This window comes from Salmo trutta, chromosome 29 (assembly GCF_901001165.1).
Source record: "Salmo trutta chromosome 29, fSalTru1.1, whole genome shotgun sequence".
NCBI classification, from domain to species: domain Eukaryota; kingdom Metazoa; phylum Chordata; class Actinopteri; order Salmoniformes; family Salmonidae; genus Salmo; species Salmo trutta.
In genome coordinates this window covers 29,157,793-29,176,668 of record NC_042985.1, presented here as the reverse complement: position 1 = coordinate 29,176,668, position 18,876 = coordinate 29,157,793, and the positions used below count along the sequence as shown (strand labels likewise).

At 38.4% G+C, this 18,876-nt stretch overlaps 1 protein-coding gene and 1 long non-coding RNA gene across 7 annotated transcripts; both read left to right on the top strand.

The window, feature by feature from the left end:
- Positions 1-1,433: 1,433 nt before the first annotated feature.
- On the top strand, positions 1,434-11,220 carry LOC115167329 (uncharacterized). 6 transcript variants are annotated; one of them, XM_029721662.1, is made up of 11 exons: positions 2,900-3,318; positions 3,484-3,525; positions 3,670-3,975; positions 4,323-4,433; positions 8,013-8,037; positions 8,131-8,180; positions 8,264-8,294; positions 8,789-8,817; positions 10,187-10,216; positions 10,369-10,394; positions 11,051-11,138. In XM_029721662.1, the coding sequence occupies exons 1-9, from the start codon at positions 3,084-3,086 to the stop codon at positions 10,204-10,206; spliced, it is 849 nt and encodes a 282-aa protein (XP_029577522.1). In that variant the 5' UTR covers positions 2,900-3,083; the 3' UTR covers positions 10,207-10,216; positions 10,369-10,394; positions 11,051-11,138. The 6 variants fall into 6 exon arrangements, with proteins under 6 accessions (XP_029577521.1, XP_029577524.1, XP_029577522.1 ...); XM_029721663.1 differs by having other exon boundaries at positions 10,369-10,401; positions 11,051-11,110; XM_029721661.1 differs by lacking the exons at positions 10,187-10,216; positions 10,369-10,394 and adding an exon at positions 1,434-1,553 and having other exon boundaries at positions 3,240-3,318; positions 11,051-11,220.
- A 4,623-nt stretch (positions 11,221-15,843) lies between these two features.
- LOC115167331 (uncharacterized) lies at positions 15,844-18,140 on the top strand. The gene is made up of 2 exons (XR_003870474.1): positions 15,844-17,398; positions 17,778-18,140. It is a non-coding gene; the product is annotated as an uncharacterized LOC115167331 (long non-coding RNA).
- The last annotated feature ends 736 nt before the right edge of the window (positions 18,141-18,876 follow it).

Genomic DNA, 18,876 nt, shown 5'->3' with positions numbered 1-18,876 from the left:
TGGGGTTGAAGTGCATGTGGACACTTGCAGCAGCTGTGTGTTCTCTATAACCCAATATTCACTCTCTGAAAAATAAGGGAAATTAGATCATTCATTTTCCATCCAGGTGATGGGTAGGAATCTTATTATTCACTGGATACCTTATTGCTGCTAGAAATGTACTGAACTTAAGAATACAGCATCCTTTATTTTGTATACAGATACTGTGTATCAATGTGACTGCAAACACACATTTTCCTCTCTCTTCTCATGCAGACAGTTTACTCCCTGCGAACATATTGTCACGTCCTGATCAGTAAAGGGGTATTTTGTTATTGTAGTTTGGTCAGGACGTGGCAGGTGTTGTTTGTATAGAGTGTCTCGGGGTTTGTTGGTCTATGTGCTTATGTAAGAGGGGGTGTTCGTTTAGAGTGTCTCGGGGTTTGTTGGTCTATGTGCTTATGTAAGAGGGGTGTTTGTTTAGAGTGTTCCGGGGTTTTTGGTCTATGTTCTATGTTAGTGTATTTTCTATGTTCAGTCTAGTCTTTCTATTTCTATGTTTAGGGTTTGTTGATTGACCTTCAATTGGAGGCAGCTGTTCCTCGTTGCCTCTGATTGAAGGTCCTATGTATAGGGGTGTTTGTGCTATGGGGGTTTGTGGGTAGTTGTTTCCTGTTTTGTGTCTGTGCACATGACAGGACTGTTTAGTGTCGTTCGTTGTTTTGTATACGTGATTTGTTTGTTTTTCCTTCTTTTGATTTAATAAAGAAGATGAGTATACACGTTCCCGCTGCACCTTGGTCCAATCCTTACGACGCCTGTTACACATATCACATGCAGGCTCTAGCACTGTGATAGAGGGAGAGGATGTGGAGTTCCTATGTACTATTTCAGACCCCAGGAACATGGACATTTCAAGTTACTTAGTTCACTCTTACCTCTGCAAGTATGGCTCTGTTGTTCAGATGCAGGTGCTTGATGTAAAGCGAGTTCTACATGGAACCCAAATGGGTTCTACCTGTAACTAAAAAGGGTGTCTGGGGACAGCCGAAGAATCCTTTTGAAACCCTTTTTTCTAAGAGTGTAGCTACTGTGCTTCTACATCTGTGTAGTTGCTCTTTTGAGGTTTTAGGCTGGGTTGCGGTATAAGCACTTTGTGACAACTGCTGATGTAAAAATAGCTCAACATTTCACATACTGCTGTTTACAGCGAAGCACTGAGGTAAAAAGGTATAATGATGAACACAGAAATATAAATACACATAGCTTCCATCTACATGTAAAGTCACAATGCAGGATGTGGACCTGATGTTTTCTGTGCTTTTTGTTCTCAGACGCAGCAACTGAAGGGCATAAAGCAGTAGCCGTGTACCAGACCACACATAGACAGGATGTCTATACATTGTCAGTACATTTAAAAATGGCAAGCTGCATATTTCAAACCATGCATGTGGACTGTTAATCTTGCATTGTGCATGCATACTATCACAGCTAAGGCTAAGGTCCAGATGCAGACACAGGATGCAGATCGTACGAGTCTCAGAGTTTATTATAGTTCAAGGGGCAGGCAAAAGGTAAGTCAAGGCAGGCAAAGGGTCGTAATCCAAATCAGAGTCAGGCAGGTACAGGACGGCGGGCAGGATCAGGGCCAGGACAGGCAGAAAGCTCAGAACTGGGAAGACTAAGGAAAAACAAAAACTAGCGCACAGGAAACTCGGGAACACGCTGGTAGGACTTGACGCGACAAGATGAACTGGCAACAGACAAACAAAAAACGCAGGTATAAATACACAGGGGATAATGGGGGGAGATGGGAGACACCTTGTGCAGGGGTGGAGACAAGCACAAAGACAGGTGAAACAGATCAGGGTGTGACACATACATTATCCATAGTGTTTGTCTACTTATTGCTGGCATGCTGTAGTTTAATGTAGTGAACATTATTGTTAGTCAAGTCCACATTTTCATTATGTTGATAACTGATACACTCAGTACTACAATTCATTCAGTATTCCATTTAATGTTTTACTCATGCACTAGTTGAGCTACTGAGCTAGTGAACAACAATGTATGGATCCCTGCAATGGTTTCAGTAAAGTTCAAATGATATCAGATGCCCCGACTTACATTCTTATAATCATAAGACAGACAAAATAAAGAGAGACATTACACATACTCTCTTGCAAGCTCTAGTTGATATGATTGCCTATTTTTGTGGACTTCATTTTATGAAGTAGTGGAACTTGAATGAGAGTTTTGAAAGGGAAGTCATTTTCTAGAGTACTACATACTACAATATCATTATTGGAGACCATTGTTGGAAATGTTTCTACTCATTATAAATGTGTTGGTGTGAGCTTTTTCTAAGCTCAGTATCATAGGCCTGGGGAGTTTGGAACCCCACATTTGAAAGTTAATAGGAAGACCATGTGTTACACATTTCAAAAAGGCCTAATGTAACACTGTTACTCCACATAGCTTACAAAGACCTACCTAAAACAGACTCAAAGATCAAATGTTGTTTAAAACAAATGCCCACTTGAGATACCCAACCTGCACCACTAGTCACTACATATGAATCCCACAGCCTCTAGTCTCTAACTGTAATGATACAGTTATCAAGGTGACAGAGTACTAGAAAGTCAAAGAAGATGATAAAGTAGTAACCCATAGTAATTGATTGAACAAATACATGTTTGGGTTGTATTGTAATCGGAACATAGTATCATAGAAAGTGTCAAAATCACTGCTTCCTAAAAGCTGCTGCATTAGCGAGCATTTACCATATATATATTTGTTGTTATATTCATCACAATATATTCATGCACACAGGGTCTCTCTTTAAAGATGAATGGTCATTGTAATATATTATTTTCATGATCTCTTTTCTACTGATAAGTGTGTGTAAACAATCACACAGGTTATAAAAAGAAGTCGTGCTGCGTCCAGCCATCTCATTTAATGTATTACCTGGTATTCATCAGAAAGGTGTGTGGTACTTATGGGAGAGAACTCAAAGGTAATTGTTATGGTGAATCACACATGAGTAACAACCAGGTAGTTATTATGTAACTACTAGATGAAATGACCTAAGACATTTGACTATGTGTGTCTTTAATATAAGCAGGGTGACGTGGGTCATTGGAAGCTCTGTGATGCAACCTCACATCATGATCAAAGACGCTTCTAATAGGCCCCTATTGTTTCCCGGATATTCACACTTAAAAACTGTACATGATGATGCCTACCTTCCTCCTCAGTCTTTTATAGTGTCCGATAGGCCTAGAGAATCACAAAAGGCTACAAGTCACATCATGGGTCCCATCTTTCTTATGATATGTGAGTATCTTTACAAATACAGATTAGAGTAAGCATTTGGTCTCAGAATGATCCGTACATACAGTACGTACTCAGTATGCAGTCAATCTACTACTAATAGTTGTATGTTTTAGGGATTTCTATTGAAACTGCCTGTTGTGTAAATCTCCCATTATTTCTACACAGTCACAGTAACAGCAGGTGTACTGGCCATCTCAGAGGAAATAGGTAAGAGGACATTTTTTAAATCCTAAAATGCAGAGTTCAAATCATTTGCGTTCATCTACAGTTTAAGCCGTTTTATTCCAAACATGTTTATTACAAAGACGTTTAATTGTCCTTAATGCTCTCTTTCACTCTCAAATGATGTAGCTGTCTACCCCGCCATGCTTTTTGGATCAAAGGCTCAAGTTAGAAAGGGAGACACTATAGATTTGAAGTGTAATATCTCTGGCATCATAAGATTCTGGGACAAGGTTCATGTGTACATTTACAAGAATGGAGTTGAGATGGCAATGAAGGTTTTGGAGAAAGGTGAAGATGACGCTATTTTCACCATGAAGGATGTTACAAGAGAAGACTCAGGCAACTACAGCTGTGTGTACACCAGAGATAAACTTTTACTGGATCAAGTGAAGTCAGCAGGCAAGAATTTAGTAGCCATCTGTGTCTACGAAGGTAGGAATTGTTTGTGAAAAACTGTGTTGTGTAGGAAAATGTATTAATTTTGCCATGTGCTATACATTTTTCCTTTGTCTGTACATGTTATGTGGGATTCATCTATTTAAGATTCCTTCTCAATATAGATTTTTTGTAGGTTAACATTGACTATTCCTCTGGTCGATTATGTACAGTACCCTATACTTCCATTGAAGTAAGATATGTCCTTATTGACGTTATACGGGAAATGCTATGGTGTGTTAGATGGTGGAGGGTTTATTCCATGTCATTGACCACATGGATACACTTAGAATAAGTTCTGTCTAATTGATGATGCATCCATCTACTTTTGGTCTCTATTTCAGAGGCTGCACATGATGTAATACTGGTCAATGTAATCCGACTGATAAGTTCAGCTGTTGTGGTCATACTTCTGCTGACTGTAGTGGCTGTTAGTTCATGCTGTTCAAAAAGAGGTAATTATGATGATTGATGTCTCTTTTCATATAGTAGTGACCTATTGACAGATACACTTTTGGTAACCCTTCCTATGAATACCCTCTTCAAAATGCCTTAGAAGCACACGTATAACGCCTTATGAGACATGCAGAACATATTATAATGCATAGCATACAGTGGGGGAAAAAAGTATTTGATCCCCTGCTGATTTTGTACGTTTGCCCACTTACAAAGAAATGATCAGTCTATAATTTTAATAGTAGGTTTATTTGAACAGTGAGAGACAGAATAACAACAACAAAATCCAGAAAAACGCATGTCAAAAACGTTATAAAATGATTTGCATTTTAATGAGGGAAATAAGTATTTCACCCCTCTGCAAAACATGACTTAGTACTTGGTGGCAAAACCCTTGTTGGCAATCACAGAGGTCAGACGTTTCTTGTAGTTGGCCACCAGGTTTGCACACATCTCAGGAGGGATTTTGTCCCACTCCTCTTTGCAGATCTTCTCCAAGTCATTAAGGTTTCGAGGCTGACGTTTGGCAACTCGAACCTTCAGCTCCCTCCACAGATTTTCTATGGGATTAAGGTCTGGAGACTGGCTAGGCCACTCCAGGACCTTAATGTGCTTCTTCTTGAGCCACTTCTTTGTTGCCTTGGCCGTGTGTTTGGGTCATTGTCATGCTGGAATACCCATCCACGACCCATTTTCAATGCCCTGGCTAAGGGAAGGAGGTTCTCACCCAAGATTTGACGGTACATGGCCCTGTCCATCGTCCCTTTGATGCGGGGAAGTTGTCCTGTCCCCTTAGCAGAAAAACCCCCCCAAAGCATAATGTTTCCACCTCCATGTTTGACGGTGGAGATGGTGTTCTTAGGGTCATAGGCAGCATTCCTCCTCCTCCAAACGCGGCAAGTTGAGTTGATGTCAAATATCTCCATTTTGGTCTCATCTGACCACAACACTTTCACCAGTTGTCCTCTGAGTCATTCAGATGTTCATTGGCAAACTTCAGACGGGCATGTATATGTATTCTTGAGCAGGGGGACCTTGCGGGCGCTGCAGGATTTCAGTCCTTCACGGCGTAGTGTGTTACCAATTGTTTTCTTGGTGACTATGGTCCCAGCTGCCTTGAGATCATTGACAAGATCCTCCCGTGTAGTTCTGGGCTGATTCCTCACTGTTCTCATGATCATTGCAACTCCACGAGGTGAGATCTTGCATGGAGCCCCAGGCCGAGGGATATTGACAGTTCTTTTGTTTCTTCCATTTGCGTATAATCACACCAAATGTTGTCACCTTCTCACCAAGCTGCTTGGCGATAGTCTTGTAGCCCATTCCAGCCTTGTGTAGGTCTACAATCTTGTCCCTGACACCCTTGGAGAGCTCTTTGGTCTTGGCCATGGTGGAGAGTTTGGAATCCTATTGATTGATTGCTTCTGTGGACAGGTGTCTTTTTTACAGGTAACAAGCTGCAGTTAGGAGCACTCCCTTTAAGAGTGTGCTCCTAATCTCAGCTCGTTACCTGTTTAAAAGACACCTGGGAGCCAGAAATCTTTCTGATTGAGAGGGGTTCAAATACTTATTTCCCTCATTAAAATGCAAATCAATTTATAACATTTTTGACATGCGTTTTTCTGGATATTTTTGTTGTTATTCTGTCTCTCACTGTTCAAATAAACCTACCATTAAAATTATAGACTGATCCTTTCTTTGTCAGTGGGCAAACGTACAAAATCAGCAGGGGATCAAATACTTTTTTCCCCCACTGTAGGAGCTAATAACTGCTCGGAAACATTTAAAACTACATTCATAATGTATTAATCATTTGTTATCACGCTGGTATGAAGGGATCGGGAGACAGGCACAGGAATGCGTAATCGTTTTTTTTATTAAGCCCAAATTACGGCGTGCCGTGTAAAGGCACGGGGACGAAGACCAAACAAACACGTCACAAATCACAGGGTTGAAACCCAAACAAAAGAGCGAGGAGTACCTCGAATAAATAACAGACGCTCACAATGATTAACACACGGGACGAGACGCGTAATGACCTGCGCAATCCACAAGGGCACGAAAGCCCAAAACACACAGCACAGGTACTCACACGCACCAACGGACATTATAACAATAATCGACAGCCCAATGGCAACCAAAGGGCACGCTTATACAAGTACTAATCAGTGGGAATAGGGGACAGGTGTGCGTAATGAAAGTTCCGGAAGGATCCGTGACACTTGTAAACACTACTGAACAAAAATATAAACGCAACACGTAAAATGTTGGTCCCATGTTTCATGAGCTGAAATAAAAGATCCCAGAAATGTTCCATACACACAAAAAGCTTATTTCTCTTTATTTGTGAAGAAATGTATTTACATCCCTGTTAGTGAGCATTTCTCCTTTGCCAAGATAATCCATCCACCTGACAGGTGTGGCATATCAAGAAGCTGATTAAACAGCATGATCAAAGGCCACTCAAAAATGTTCTGTTTTGTCACACAATGCCATGCCACAGATTCTTCAAGTTTTGAGGGAGCGTGCAGTTGGGATGCTGACTGCAGGAATGTCCACCAGAGCTGTTTCCAGAGAATATAATGTTAATTTCGCTACCATAAGCCACCTCCAACGTCGTTTTAGAGAATTTGGCAGTACGTCCAACCGGCCTCTCAACCACAGACCACGTGTAATTGTCTGAAACCAGCCACCCAGGCAGCTGATGAAACTGATGAGTATTTCTGTCTGTAATAAAGTCCTTTTGTGGGGAAAAACTCATTCTGATTGGCTGTGGGTGGTCCTGGCTCCCAAGTGGGTGGGCCTATGTCCTCGCTGGCCCAACCATGGCTGTGCCCCTGCCCATCATGTGAAATCCATAGATTTGGGCCAAATGAACTTATTTCAATTGACTGATTTCCTAATATGAACTGTAACTCAGAAAAATGTTAGAAATTGTTGCATGTTCCATTTATATTTTTGTTCAGTATTCTACTCACATATCCCAAATGGATCCCAAAATATAAATTGGCTTTAATTGTATTTTGGCAAAAAACAAGGTCAGGTCATTTAACAGGGACATTACTCTGGATATACTGTAAGCTAACGCATTTCTGTACATCGCCGACACAGTCGCTACAGTCCCATTAGAATTCATTGCGGACTCGTTTGAATGCTGCAGGTACGCAAATTTGTACGGAATGGGGTTAGTCAACAATACTGGTCTAATTCACAGCGGCGCAACTTTCACTGGGAACACTGGGGACATGTCCCTCCCACATTCTGAAATTGCATTTTTGTCCCCCACCCAGTTTTATCATTGGAATGTGATACAAAACGAGGTAACGGCCTGCTTTAGGACCATGCAGACGCCCACGAGCGGTCGGGTAGACTGTTTGGAGTGTTTATCCAACTGGATACATTTAAAAAATAAAAAATAATAATAATTATGTCACCCCCACTTCTAAAACCAAAGTTGCGCCCCTGCTAATTCATATAAAATAATGTTTATCAAACTAATACATTCCGTATCTGGATTGAATGTACTATCGTTGTTATGATAGAATTTAACCAATAATGTTACATTTATTTTTTGACAGGAGCTTTACAATGTTATTGTGGAAGGTAAGCTTATAGTTTTGTTGACCATGTTATAGCTAGTTTGTTTAGCATGATAATGTATAATGATTGAACGTTTCACATGTATATTTCCTCCAGAACACCACAACAGGAGGAGAACGATGTGCCAATGACAGGGGAGGGTGACGGTATGTTTTTTAAGCTTTCTGATAAAACTATTGTTCTATTAATGAACATTTATTTCACATTCTGGGATATTTCTTTGTCTTAGACGGAACTTCAAACATGGAGGAAGAATCCAGGTAGGAAAATCATGTATATTTGACATTTTACTTAATTATATCAAAATTATTATTTTTTATTTAATTGTCACAGACTACATTCTGTACTTCTACTGTAATGAAGCAATGGAGAAACATAAAGGTGGGCTGCTTCTACATAAAGGTGTATATGAATAATATGAATGCTTTAATTAAGCAATAAGGCAGAGGAGGTGTGGTATATGGCCAATATACCACGGCTAAGGGCTGTTCTTGAACACGACTCAACGCGGAGTGCCTGGACACAGCCCTTAGCTGTGGTATATTGGCTATATATTATAAACCCCAGAGGTGCCTTATTGCTATTATAAACTGGTTACCAACGTAATTACAGCAGAAAAAAATCTATGTTTTGTCATACACGTGGTATACGGTCTGATGTATCATGGCTGTCAGCCAATTAGCATTCAGGGCTCGAACCACCCGGTTTATAATGGAACCAATTTCTAATGCACAGTATCTTGTTTCTTTCTCAGTGATGAATTTGCTTATGAAAGTGTTGCAGGTAAGACCAAAAACAAATGTGGGATAATGTTTAGCTGTAAGTGTATTTTAAAATACTGACCATGCTGATACTAAGTAAATGGTCATTAAATTAGTTTGTTAAAAGTTTAGTTTTTTCCATTTGATGTGAGGTTGGACTTAAGCATGTATAGCTTGTTAGCATGTAGGGCCCACCGATTGCTGCCACCTCGTTATTTAGTTTGGGCTCCCGAGTGTCACAGCAGTCTACGGCACTGCATCTCAGTGCTAGAGGCGTCACTACAGACCCTGGTTTGATTCCAGGCTGTATCACAACTGGCTGTGATTGGGAGTCCCATAGGGCAGCGCACAATTGGCCCAGCGTCATCTGGGTTAGGGTTTGCCGACATTGTAAATAAGAATTTGTTCTTAACTGACCTGCCTATTTAAATAAAGGTTAAATAAAAAAATTAAAAAGTATGTGTTACACCTGTGCTGGTTGCCATCTCGTTCGTGGGAAGGTGTTTCACCTGGTGCTATTTAAGAGTGGCTGACCCAGTGCTCTAGTTGTCTTGAGAGATGTGAAGGGTTAGCACCTTTAGTTGGCTCTCCCTAGTTTGATTTCTAGACAAACCATCCTTTATCCCTGTTTTTGTTTCACTCCACTTTTTGGTTTTCTCCCTGTTTGGTGTGGGTTTTTCTTTTGTTTGCCTCTTCTTGGGCAAATTTAGTGGGCATTCATGGTGGCTGTCTTTTAGATTCCCATTGTTGCTAGTCAACTTTCAGTGGACACACCCGTGTGTCTTTCAGAACCCCTCTTAAAACCCCACCTGTTTCATTTACATTGTTGGTCAGGGACATTTTAGATTTTCTTGCTAGGGAATGTAACAAGTTTCATTGCCTTGCTTTAAAACAGTCTACATTTGTTATTGTGATCATTTTCATCTTATCCACCAAACAGGTGGGGGGGTGTACCAGAATGTGTATGAGAACTGCTTAGATAATATGACTCATAAAAATGTACTCATTACGATGTTAATAATAATAATGTTTTTTTTCATTCTTACATTTGCAATACTGGGTAAATTAAAAACTTGTTTGGGAGATGTTTTATTTAAGGTTTTTAGCACCTTGAATAAAACAAGTTTTTCTGTTGTTTTTTTTATTCGTTTTTTTATGATTTAGATATTTCATCTTCTAATCACCCAAACAGGCGATACAACATTTGGATGAGAAATGCTAAGATAATACAATTATGATAATAATGATGCTGTATATTTTAAAACATTTTTTTTTTTAAAGTTATTCTGACATTTCTGATACTGGGTAAATGGATATGACTAAACTAATATGCAACGCCTTGAGTGAATATTGTCTAAATTAATGGTTTTAACATCTAATCTTCAAAACAGGTGATGAGATTGAGATGTAAAACAACTTGGGTGAGAAATGCTAACAAATGCATTGATTATATTGTGAAATTTAAAAGGCTGGGTAAATGGTTATATAACAGATTTTAGGCCCTTGGGTGAAAAACTTTTGCAAAAATTGTTTTAATTAAATATATTTAACTTCCATCTTATCTCCAAAACAGACGATGCCATATACCAAGAAATTACGGTGAGCTGTGAGTTCCAAATGAACTTTGACTAATGATAACTAATGATTATAATGACTCTTAGTTATAATTCAAAATTCAATGTATTCCTCTTCTATTTTTACATTTACATTTTATTGAGGTGAGTTCAAAATGTTGAAATAGTAACAATATATACTGTACTCTCCACCGTAAAGTTAGGTGTACTTTTGGATTTCCATACATGGTAGGCAGAACGAGTCAGGTTTTGTCACTGACCTTGAAAAATATCTTGACTCACTTTCTCTGTCAATGGTGTCATTCCTGACATAAGTAGCAGTTGGCACAGGAAACCAAAGATTTTTTTGTTGGTACTTCACATAAAGAGAACCAAGATGATCTGGGTGTGTTTCCTCTGGGCAGAGAATAGACTTGTGTTTCCTTTGAATGTCCTCAGAGCTGTGGTGTATAATGTGGTGAACACTCTTCAATTTAGCATTGCTTCTGTAATAAACCTATTTAATCATTGTCTTAATGTCATTGTCCTACCTTATCTTGGATCCTACAATATCCTGAAAATTGAGAAATGTCTAATACAAGATAAAAAAAATTAAAGTCTCTCTGAACACACAGCTGTCATCTAATGTGATGAAGGATATACTGGATCTGATACAATATGTTGGGGTCTTTTCATCCACAGATGCAGCAAATCAAGGCCCAGATGCAGAAGTTGTGTATGCCAAATCACGCAAAAAGACAGGACGTCATCAGTACATGTCTTAATCATGAGTGGAAGTCATTTAATTTTAAAGCACCACATTAAGTATTATTGCTGTATATACGGTTGCATTCTCCCTCATATTAAATCTTTTAAAAAAATCGCTAACTGAATGTGGTATACTTCTTTATTGGAACTGAAAACAAATGCAATCGTCTTATAGGCACAGTTTCAGTTGGGACAGCAGTTTAGAATATCACCCTTGGAAACAAGGAAGACTGGGCACAATTGGTCTAACCAATATGTAATGCTGTCACCCATACTACAGCCTCCACTAAAACATGCAAGGATACACTGTAGTTTAAAATAAGCCATACTTACATTTGTGAATCTTACAGAGAGTTTTTTTATTTTATGCAACTAGAAAGCCCGGTGATAAATAATACATATATTAACATAGAGAGTTGAAGTGGGAAGTTTACATACACTTAGGTTGGAGTCATTAACACGTGTTTTTCAACCACTCCACAAATGTATTGTTAACAAACTATAGTTTTGGCAAGTCGGTTAGGACATCTACTTTGTGCATGACACAAGTTCCATCAATATTTTACAGACAGATTATTTCACCTATAATTCACTGTATCACAATTCCAGTGGGACAGAAGTTTACATACACTAAGTTGACCGTGCCTTTAAACAGCTTTGAAAATTCTAGAAAATAATACCATGGCTTTAGAAGGTTCTGATAGGCTAATTTACATCATTTGAGTAAATTGGAGGTGTACCTGTGGATGTATTTCAAGGCCTACCTTCAAACTCAGTGCCTCTTTGCTTGACATCATGGGAAAATCAAAAGAAATCAGCCAAGACCTCAGAAAAAAAATTGTAGACCTCCACAAGTCTGGTTCATCCTTAGGAGCAATTTCCAAACGCCTGAAGGTACCACGTTCATCTGTACAAACAATAGTACACAAGTATAAACACCATGTTACCCCACAGCCAAAGTATCTATATCCACAGTAAAACAAGTCATATATCAACATAACCTGAAAGGAAGAAGCCACTGCTCCAAAACCACCATAAAAAAGCCAGACTACGGTTTGCAACTGCACATGGGGACAAAGATCATACTTTTTGGAGAAATGTCCTCTGGTCTGATTAAACAAAAACAGAACTGTTTGGCCATAATGGCCATCGTTATGTTTGGAGGAAAAAGGGGGAGGCTTGCAAGCCAAAGAACACCATCCCAACCGTGAAGCACGGGGGTGCCAGCATCATGTTGTGGGGGTGCTTTGCTGCAGGAGGGACTGGTGCACTTCACAAAATAGACGGCATCATGAGGAAGGTAAATTATGTGGATATATTGAAGCAACATCTCAAGACATCAGTCAGGAAGTTAAAGCTTGGTCGCAAATGGGGCTATCAAATGGACAATGACCCCAAGCATACTTGCAAAGTTGTAGCAAAATGGCTTAAGGACAACAAAGTCAAGGTATTGGAGTGGCCATCACAAAGCCCTGACCTCAATCCTACAGAATATTTGTGGGCAGAACTGAAAAAGCGTGTGCGAGCAAGGAGGCCTACAAACCTGACTCTTACACCAGCTCTGTCAGGAGGAATGGGCCAAAATTCCCCCAACTTATTGTGGGAAGCTTGTGGAAGGCTAGTCAAAACGTTTAACCCAAGTTAAACAATTTAAAGGCATTGCTACCAAATACTAATTAAGTGTATGTAAACTTCTGACCCAATGGGAATGTGATGAAAGAAATAAAAGCTGAAATAAATCATTCTCTCTTCTATTATTTTGACATTTCACATTCTTAAAATAAAGTGGTGATCCTAACTGACCAAAGATAGGGAATTTTTACTTGGATTAAATGTCAGGAATTGTGAAAAACGAAGTTTAAATGTATTTGGCTAAGGTGTAAGTAATCTTCTGACATCAACTGTATGTAATATTAACATATTGATTATATATGACTTGTTAGATATTACTGCACTGTTGGAGCTAGAAACACAAGAATTTCGCTACACCCACAATAACATCTGCTAAACGTGTGTATGTCACCAATAAAATGTGATTTGGTTTATATGTGCATGTCCACTGATGTAAAACATATACATAGTCCAACCACCCCCTACTGACAACTATATCAGGAAATTAGACTGGCACTGCAAGGCTAATCATTAATTACACTGTATCAGACACATTTCAATGTTGCTGATGTGTACACCATAAACAATGAAGATGAGGTCAGAGGACTGACGTGTTTCTTCAAAATGAGCTGCCTAGGACTAGGACTAGGACTAGGATTAGGCCAAAGCTCTGTCATAAAACTTTGCATGAAGGTTAGAGGTGTCTAATTTGGTCCCAGAGTTTCCCATAATTCACATAGCTACATGGTTAGACACAATATGTTATGTGTGAAAACATCACAACAGGCTGAAGATCACACCATGAGTCCTATCTTATTCATAATATGTGAGTATTTTCACAATATTGATCAAGGTAAAGCATAGCAATGGGCCATTTTTTTTCAATATTCAACCTGGTTGTACAAACTGTTATCTCTATTTGTTTCTAAATGCAGCTTTACTGGTTAACTTGGCAAAGAAAGGTACACTTACATAATTTAATTCTAAAACTCAAACAGATACAACTGTCATTTTATTGCGTTATACGTAGCCAATGTCTGAGAAGATTCATTCTAAACATTGGAACTTCTGAGACTTACATTTTTATTCATAAATTATATTTTTCACTCTTCAATGATGAAGCTAATATCTACCCAGCAAAGCTCTTTCGATCTAGTACCCACATGAGAGAAGGAAGGACAGTCGATGTGAAGTGCAGCACTACAAGCACCAGAAAACCGTTGAGCAAGGTCTATGTTTACCTTTGCAAGAATGGAAGTGGAATGAGAGTAAGAGAGCTGGAGAAAGGTGAAGATGACACCATTTTCACCATCAAGGATGTAAAATGAGAGGACACAGCCATATACAGCTGTGTGTACAGCACACCATATTCAAACTAAAACTCAGTCAAGTGAACGCAACAAGTGTCAATCTAGCCATCATTCAGGTCTACAAGGAGGGAGAAGGTAGGACCTACTTTGTGTTGTATATGGATGGATAATCAAGTGTTTATACTGACTATATGGCAACTTCTGTGTAAATACGTATGTCTCTCTGTTCTGTATTTCAGAAGAGGTTCATCAAGAGGTCCATAAAGAGGCTACACATGATGTGAGACTGGTCAATGTAATCCGACTGATAAATTCAGTTGTTGTGGTTATACTTCTTTTGACTGTATTATATGTTAGTTACTACTGTCCAAACATATAATGATCTGTTTCCTGGATGACATACAGTACAGTCGTAACAACAACAGAATAGCAATACTATTTTCTTGATAATTCTTACATGTAATCTACAGTATGCCTAAATCTCCCTGTGCTCCTCACTCATGACACAATTATAATTTAACTTAAAATAATGTTCATTGAACCTACCAGACTAGGTTGTTGTCGATATCAATCAGGCCTTTGGTTTTGTGGGCGGAGTGGTGGGTAAAATGTTCAATAAACTGTACATAATGTAATTTATTTTGTTAAATTAATGTATGGTGGTAGGCAAGAAATAAATATTGTATATTTAATTATAAACATTCCTGTTGTCTGTGTTTTGTGTCATGCAGACCAGAAAGTCACACAATTAAAGATACTTTTGGCCTTACCCTGTGGGGAAAGTGTATCTAGTTTCACTCCAAATGAGGAAATTAAATCATTCAGTAGACTACACTCTGCCCGTATTTGGTAAAGATGTATGTCTCGATAGAAAACTGGTCTTTAAGTCCATACCACAAATACCCAATGTAGAGAGAGTTACCTATTGTTTCAACAAAACTTTAACACCATAATCATGTTCACCTTTATCCTGTGTGAGTATATTTCAAACAATTAACCTATTTTATCATATTTTTGTAACAATATTCACTTTCAATTTGTTTCACGTTTTGCAATTTACTGCCAAATGTATTTTCTCATCAAAGGTTCCTTGTCAAAAGAGACCATAGCACAAACAAAAGGTATGTCAACATTCTTTCATTAACGTAGTTATCGTTAACAAAAAAAGTTCTAGTATGTTTTAGAATTTTTTTAAGATTGAATTTTAATTGAAAGGTGCTACACATAGGATTTTTTGTTGTTGAATTTTTGTATTTTAATTTTCGAAAATGTTCATAATATATCTAGCGCTAATAGTGGAATGATAGTGTTTCACAGTATTACTTACCCGCCAGTGTTGTGATTGGCTGTGATATTCGCCTATTGATTTTGTTCTGCCGTCTGTTGTCAAACTGGGAAAGCTGTTCTGACTTTGTGGCTGTGTTATCTAGCGGCAATTGCGCATTTCCTGGTTGCTAAAATTCTACACTGTTCGCTCAATTTCAGTTTGTTACAAAACCAGCACTGAATAGTGTACGTAATCATTGTACCATCTAAATCGCTGTGAAATATACTTTTAATAAGCAAAAATATCATTTTTACAGCTGTTTGAAGCTTGTGGAACAAAACAAAAGTTTGTTTCTGTCTTGGTCCACCAGCGTCAAACATCAGTTTTGGTCTACACAGCCACAAAATCAGAACAACTTTCCCAGTTTGACAACACATGCCGCTCTGGCGTGAGAAATCAATAGGCAAATATCCCAGCCAATCACAACACTGACGTGTAATTAATACTGTGAAACAGTATCATTCCACTATTGGCTGCAGATATATTATGAAATTACAATGTCAATATTTTTCTTTATAACCTATACGTAGCAACATTACATAACCAATAGGAATGATGTTTTCAATATAATATGATACACAAAAATACTGTACATGCATGTCTCACTACTTTTCCTTTTTTCAAATATTAGTAAAGGACATTTTTCCAGCAACGATCTATGGGACAGAAACAAGAATAATGGAGGACAGTGACCTAGTAGTAAAATGTAGTACATTTGGGCGCAAGGATGAATCAGAAGTGGTACATGTGTACTTGTGTTTGGAGCGGGTTGCAGTGTATGTGGACAAATGTGAAACATATGATACCCTTTTCACCATGAAAAGTGTAACTAGCCAACAGACTGGCAATTACAGCTGTGTGTTCTCTAAAACCCAATATCCACTCTCTGAAGCGCAAGGAAAAGGAGATAATTCACTTTCCATCCAGGTGATGGGTAAGGATTATTTACTCTCTGGATATGTTATTGTTGTTAGAAATATTAAACATATGGATACAATACATGTAGTGGCGAATTCCTATGACATGCCACTAGCACAGGAGAGAGCTGTCCATGACATGTCCACCAAAAAAATCAGCTTTCCAAACGTTACTCTTTTTGGGTGAAGTTCCCATTTATTGCACATATAAAATATAAATAGCTCCAAAACTCATATTCCTATAGAAAAGTTGCAGAGGCATGCATTCTTTAAGCTATATATGTGATATGGTAACAACTGTATGTTCTCTCCTCTCACCTGTGTTAACCCTTCCTGGTCACCTATATGCACATGTGACCAGTGACCCATGGCCCCAACATATAGTGCCCTCTAGTGTACAAAACAGAACATACACACAACACATAAACAGAACATACACACAACACATAAACAGGCCAAAACGGCTGCTTCAAAATAATTTCAAATATTTTTGATACACATATTTCAATGTGACTACAAACACACCTTTCCTATTCCTCTCTTTTTCACCTCATGCAGACCGGATTCTCCCTGCAGACATATCACTTTCAGACTCAAGCACTGTAAGAGAGGGAGAGGATGTGGATTTCCAATGTACTATTATTAGAACCCCCCAGAGAATAGAAATGACCAGTCACTTTTACCTCTGCAAGAACGGCACTGCTGTTCAGATGAAGGAGTTCGATGTGAATCTGATGGAGGCAACTTTTACAATTAAAAGTGTTATTAACAATGACACAGGCAACTACAGTTGTGTGCTTGATCTGCAATCAAAACCCCTGGATAATACAGACAGGAAATTATATGGAAATAATTCAGCCTTTCTTCAGGTTAATGGTGAGAATGTATAGGTTAAAACTTTTGTTAACACTTTTTAAAAATGTATAATCACTATATGAAAGGAAGAGGTTAAGAGACCAAATAAATTGACAAAAAATGTGAATTCATCCATCCACTCTGTATTTCAGAGGCTGCACATGATGTGAGACTTGTCAATGTTATCCGATTGATAAATTCAGCTGTTGTGGTCATACTTCTACTGACTGTAGTGGCTGTTAGTTACTTCTGTCCAAACATGGTGAGTTCAATGTCTTGAAATATGGGACACAGGGAACTTTGGTATAGTTTGGGGATTTTCATGAAAGTCAGGTAGTAAGTTTTAAGTTTCTCTGTTGGGGGTGTTATTTCTGATCATGAGAGGTGTAAGAGGCTGTTTGTATAGAAAACCTGTCCAGATGTAGACCTATTCAGTCACATTCCTATATTTAGCCATGAGCTCTGTCTCACAGTATTTCACACGTAATGCTGTTTACAGAGAAGCACTGAAGTTAAAATGTATAATGATGAACACAGGAATATAAATAAGACTTGGGGTCTCTCCACACATAGCTTCCATCTACATGTCAAGTCACAATGAAGGATGTGGACCTGATGTTTTCTGTGGTTTTTGTTCTCAGACGCAGAAACTGAAGGGCCTAAAGCAGAAGCTGTGTACCAGACCACACACATAGACAGGATGTTGTCAGTACATTTAATAACGGCAAGCTGCAATCTATTTTCAAGCCATACATTACATGTGGACTGTTGATCTTGCATTGTGCAAACATACAATATCTGTCTTGTCTACTCACTCCTTGCATGCTGTAGTTTAATGTAGTGGACATTACTGTTTTTCAACTCCACATTTTCATTATGTTGATGACTGACACACTCAGTATTTCATTTAATGTTTTACTCATGCACTAGTTGAGCTACTGAGCTAGTGAACAACAATGTATGGATCCCTGCAATGGTTTCAGTAAAGTTCAAATGATATCACATGCACCGACTTCCATTCTTATAATCATAAGACAGACAACATAAAGAGAGATGTTACACATGCTCTCTTGCAAACTCTAGTTGATATGATTGCCTATTTTGATATGATTTCCTACTACATACTACAATATCATTATTGGAGACCATTGTTGGAAATGTTTCTACTCATTATAAATGTGTTGGTGTGAGCTTTTTCTAAGCTCAGTATCATAGGCCTGGGGAGTTTGGAACCCCACATTTGAAAGTTAATAGGAAGACCATGTGTTACACATTTCAAAAAGGCCTAATGTAACACTGTTACTCCACATAGCTTACAAAGACCTACCTAAAACAGACTCAAAGATCAAATGTTGTTTAAAACAAATGCCCACTTGAGATACCCAACCTGCACCACTAGTCACTACATATGAATCCCACAGCCTCTAGTCTCTAACTGTAATGATACAGTTATCAAGGTGACAGAGTACTAGAAAGTCAAAGAAGATGATAAAGTAGTAACCCATAGTAATTGATTGAACAAATACATGTTTGGGTTGTATTGTAATCGGAACATAGTATCATAGAAAGTGTCAAAATCACTGCTTCCTAAAAGCTGCTGCATTATCGAGCATTTACCATAGATATATTTGTTGTTATATTCATCACAATATATTCATGCACACAGGGTCTCTCTTTAAAGATGAATGGTCATTGTAATATATTATTTTCATAATCTCTTTTCTACTGATAAGTGTGTGT

Bases quoted from the DNA above. Each gene is read 5' to 3' on its own strand.
- LOC115167329 (XM_029721659.1), top strand. From the start codon at position 3,084: ATGTGTGTCTTTAATATAAGCAGGGTGACGTGGGTCATTGGAAGCTCT. The intron at 3,526-3,669 runs GTAAGAGGACAT...CAAATGATGTAG, and splicing joins GGCCATCTCAGAGGAAATAG to CTGTCTACCCCGCCATGCTT. The intron at 8,038-8,130 runs GTAAGCTTATAG...TATTTCCTCCAG, and splicing joins TTACAATGTTATTGTGGAAG to AACACCACAACAGGAGGAGA.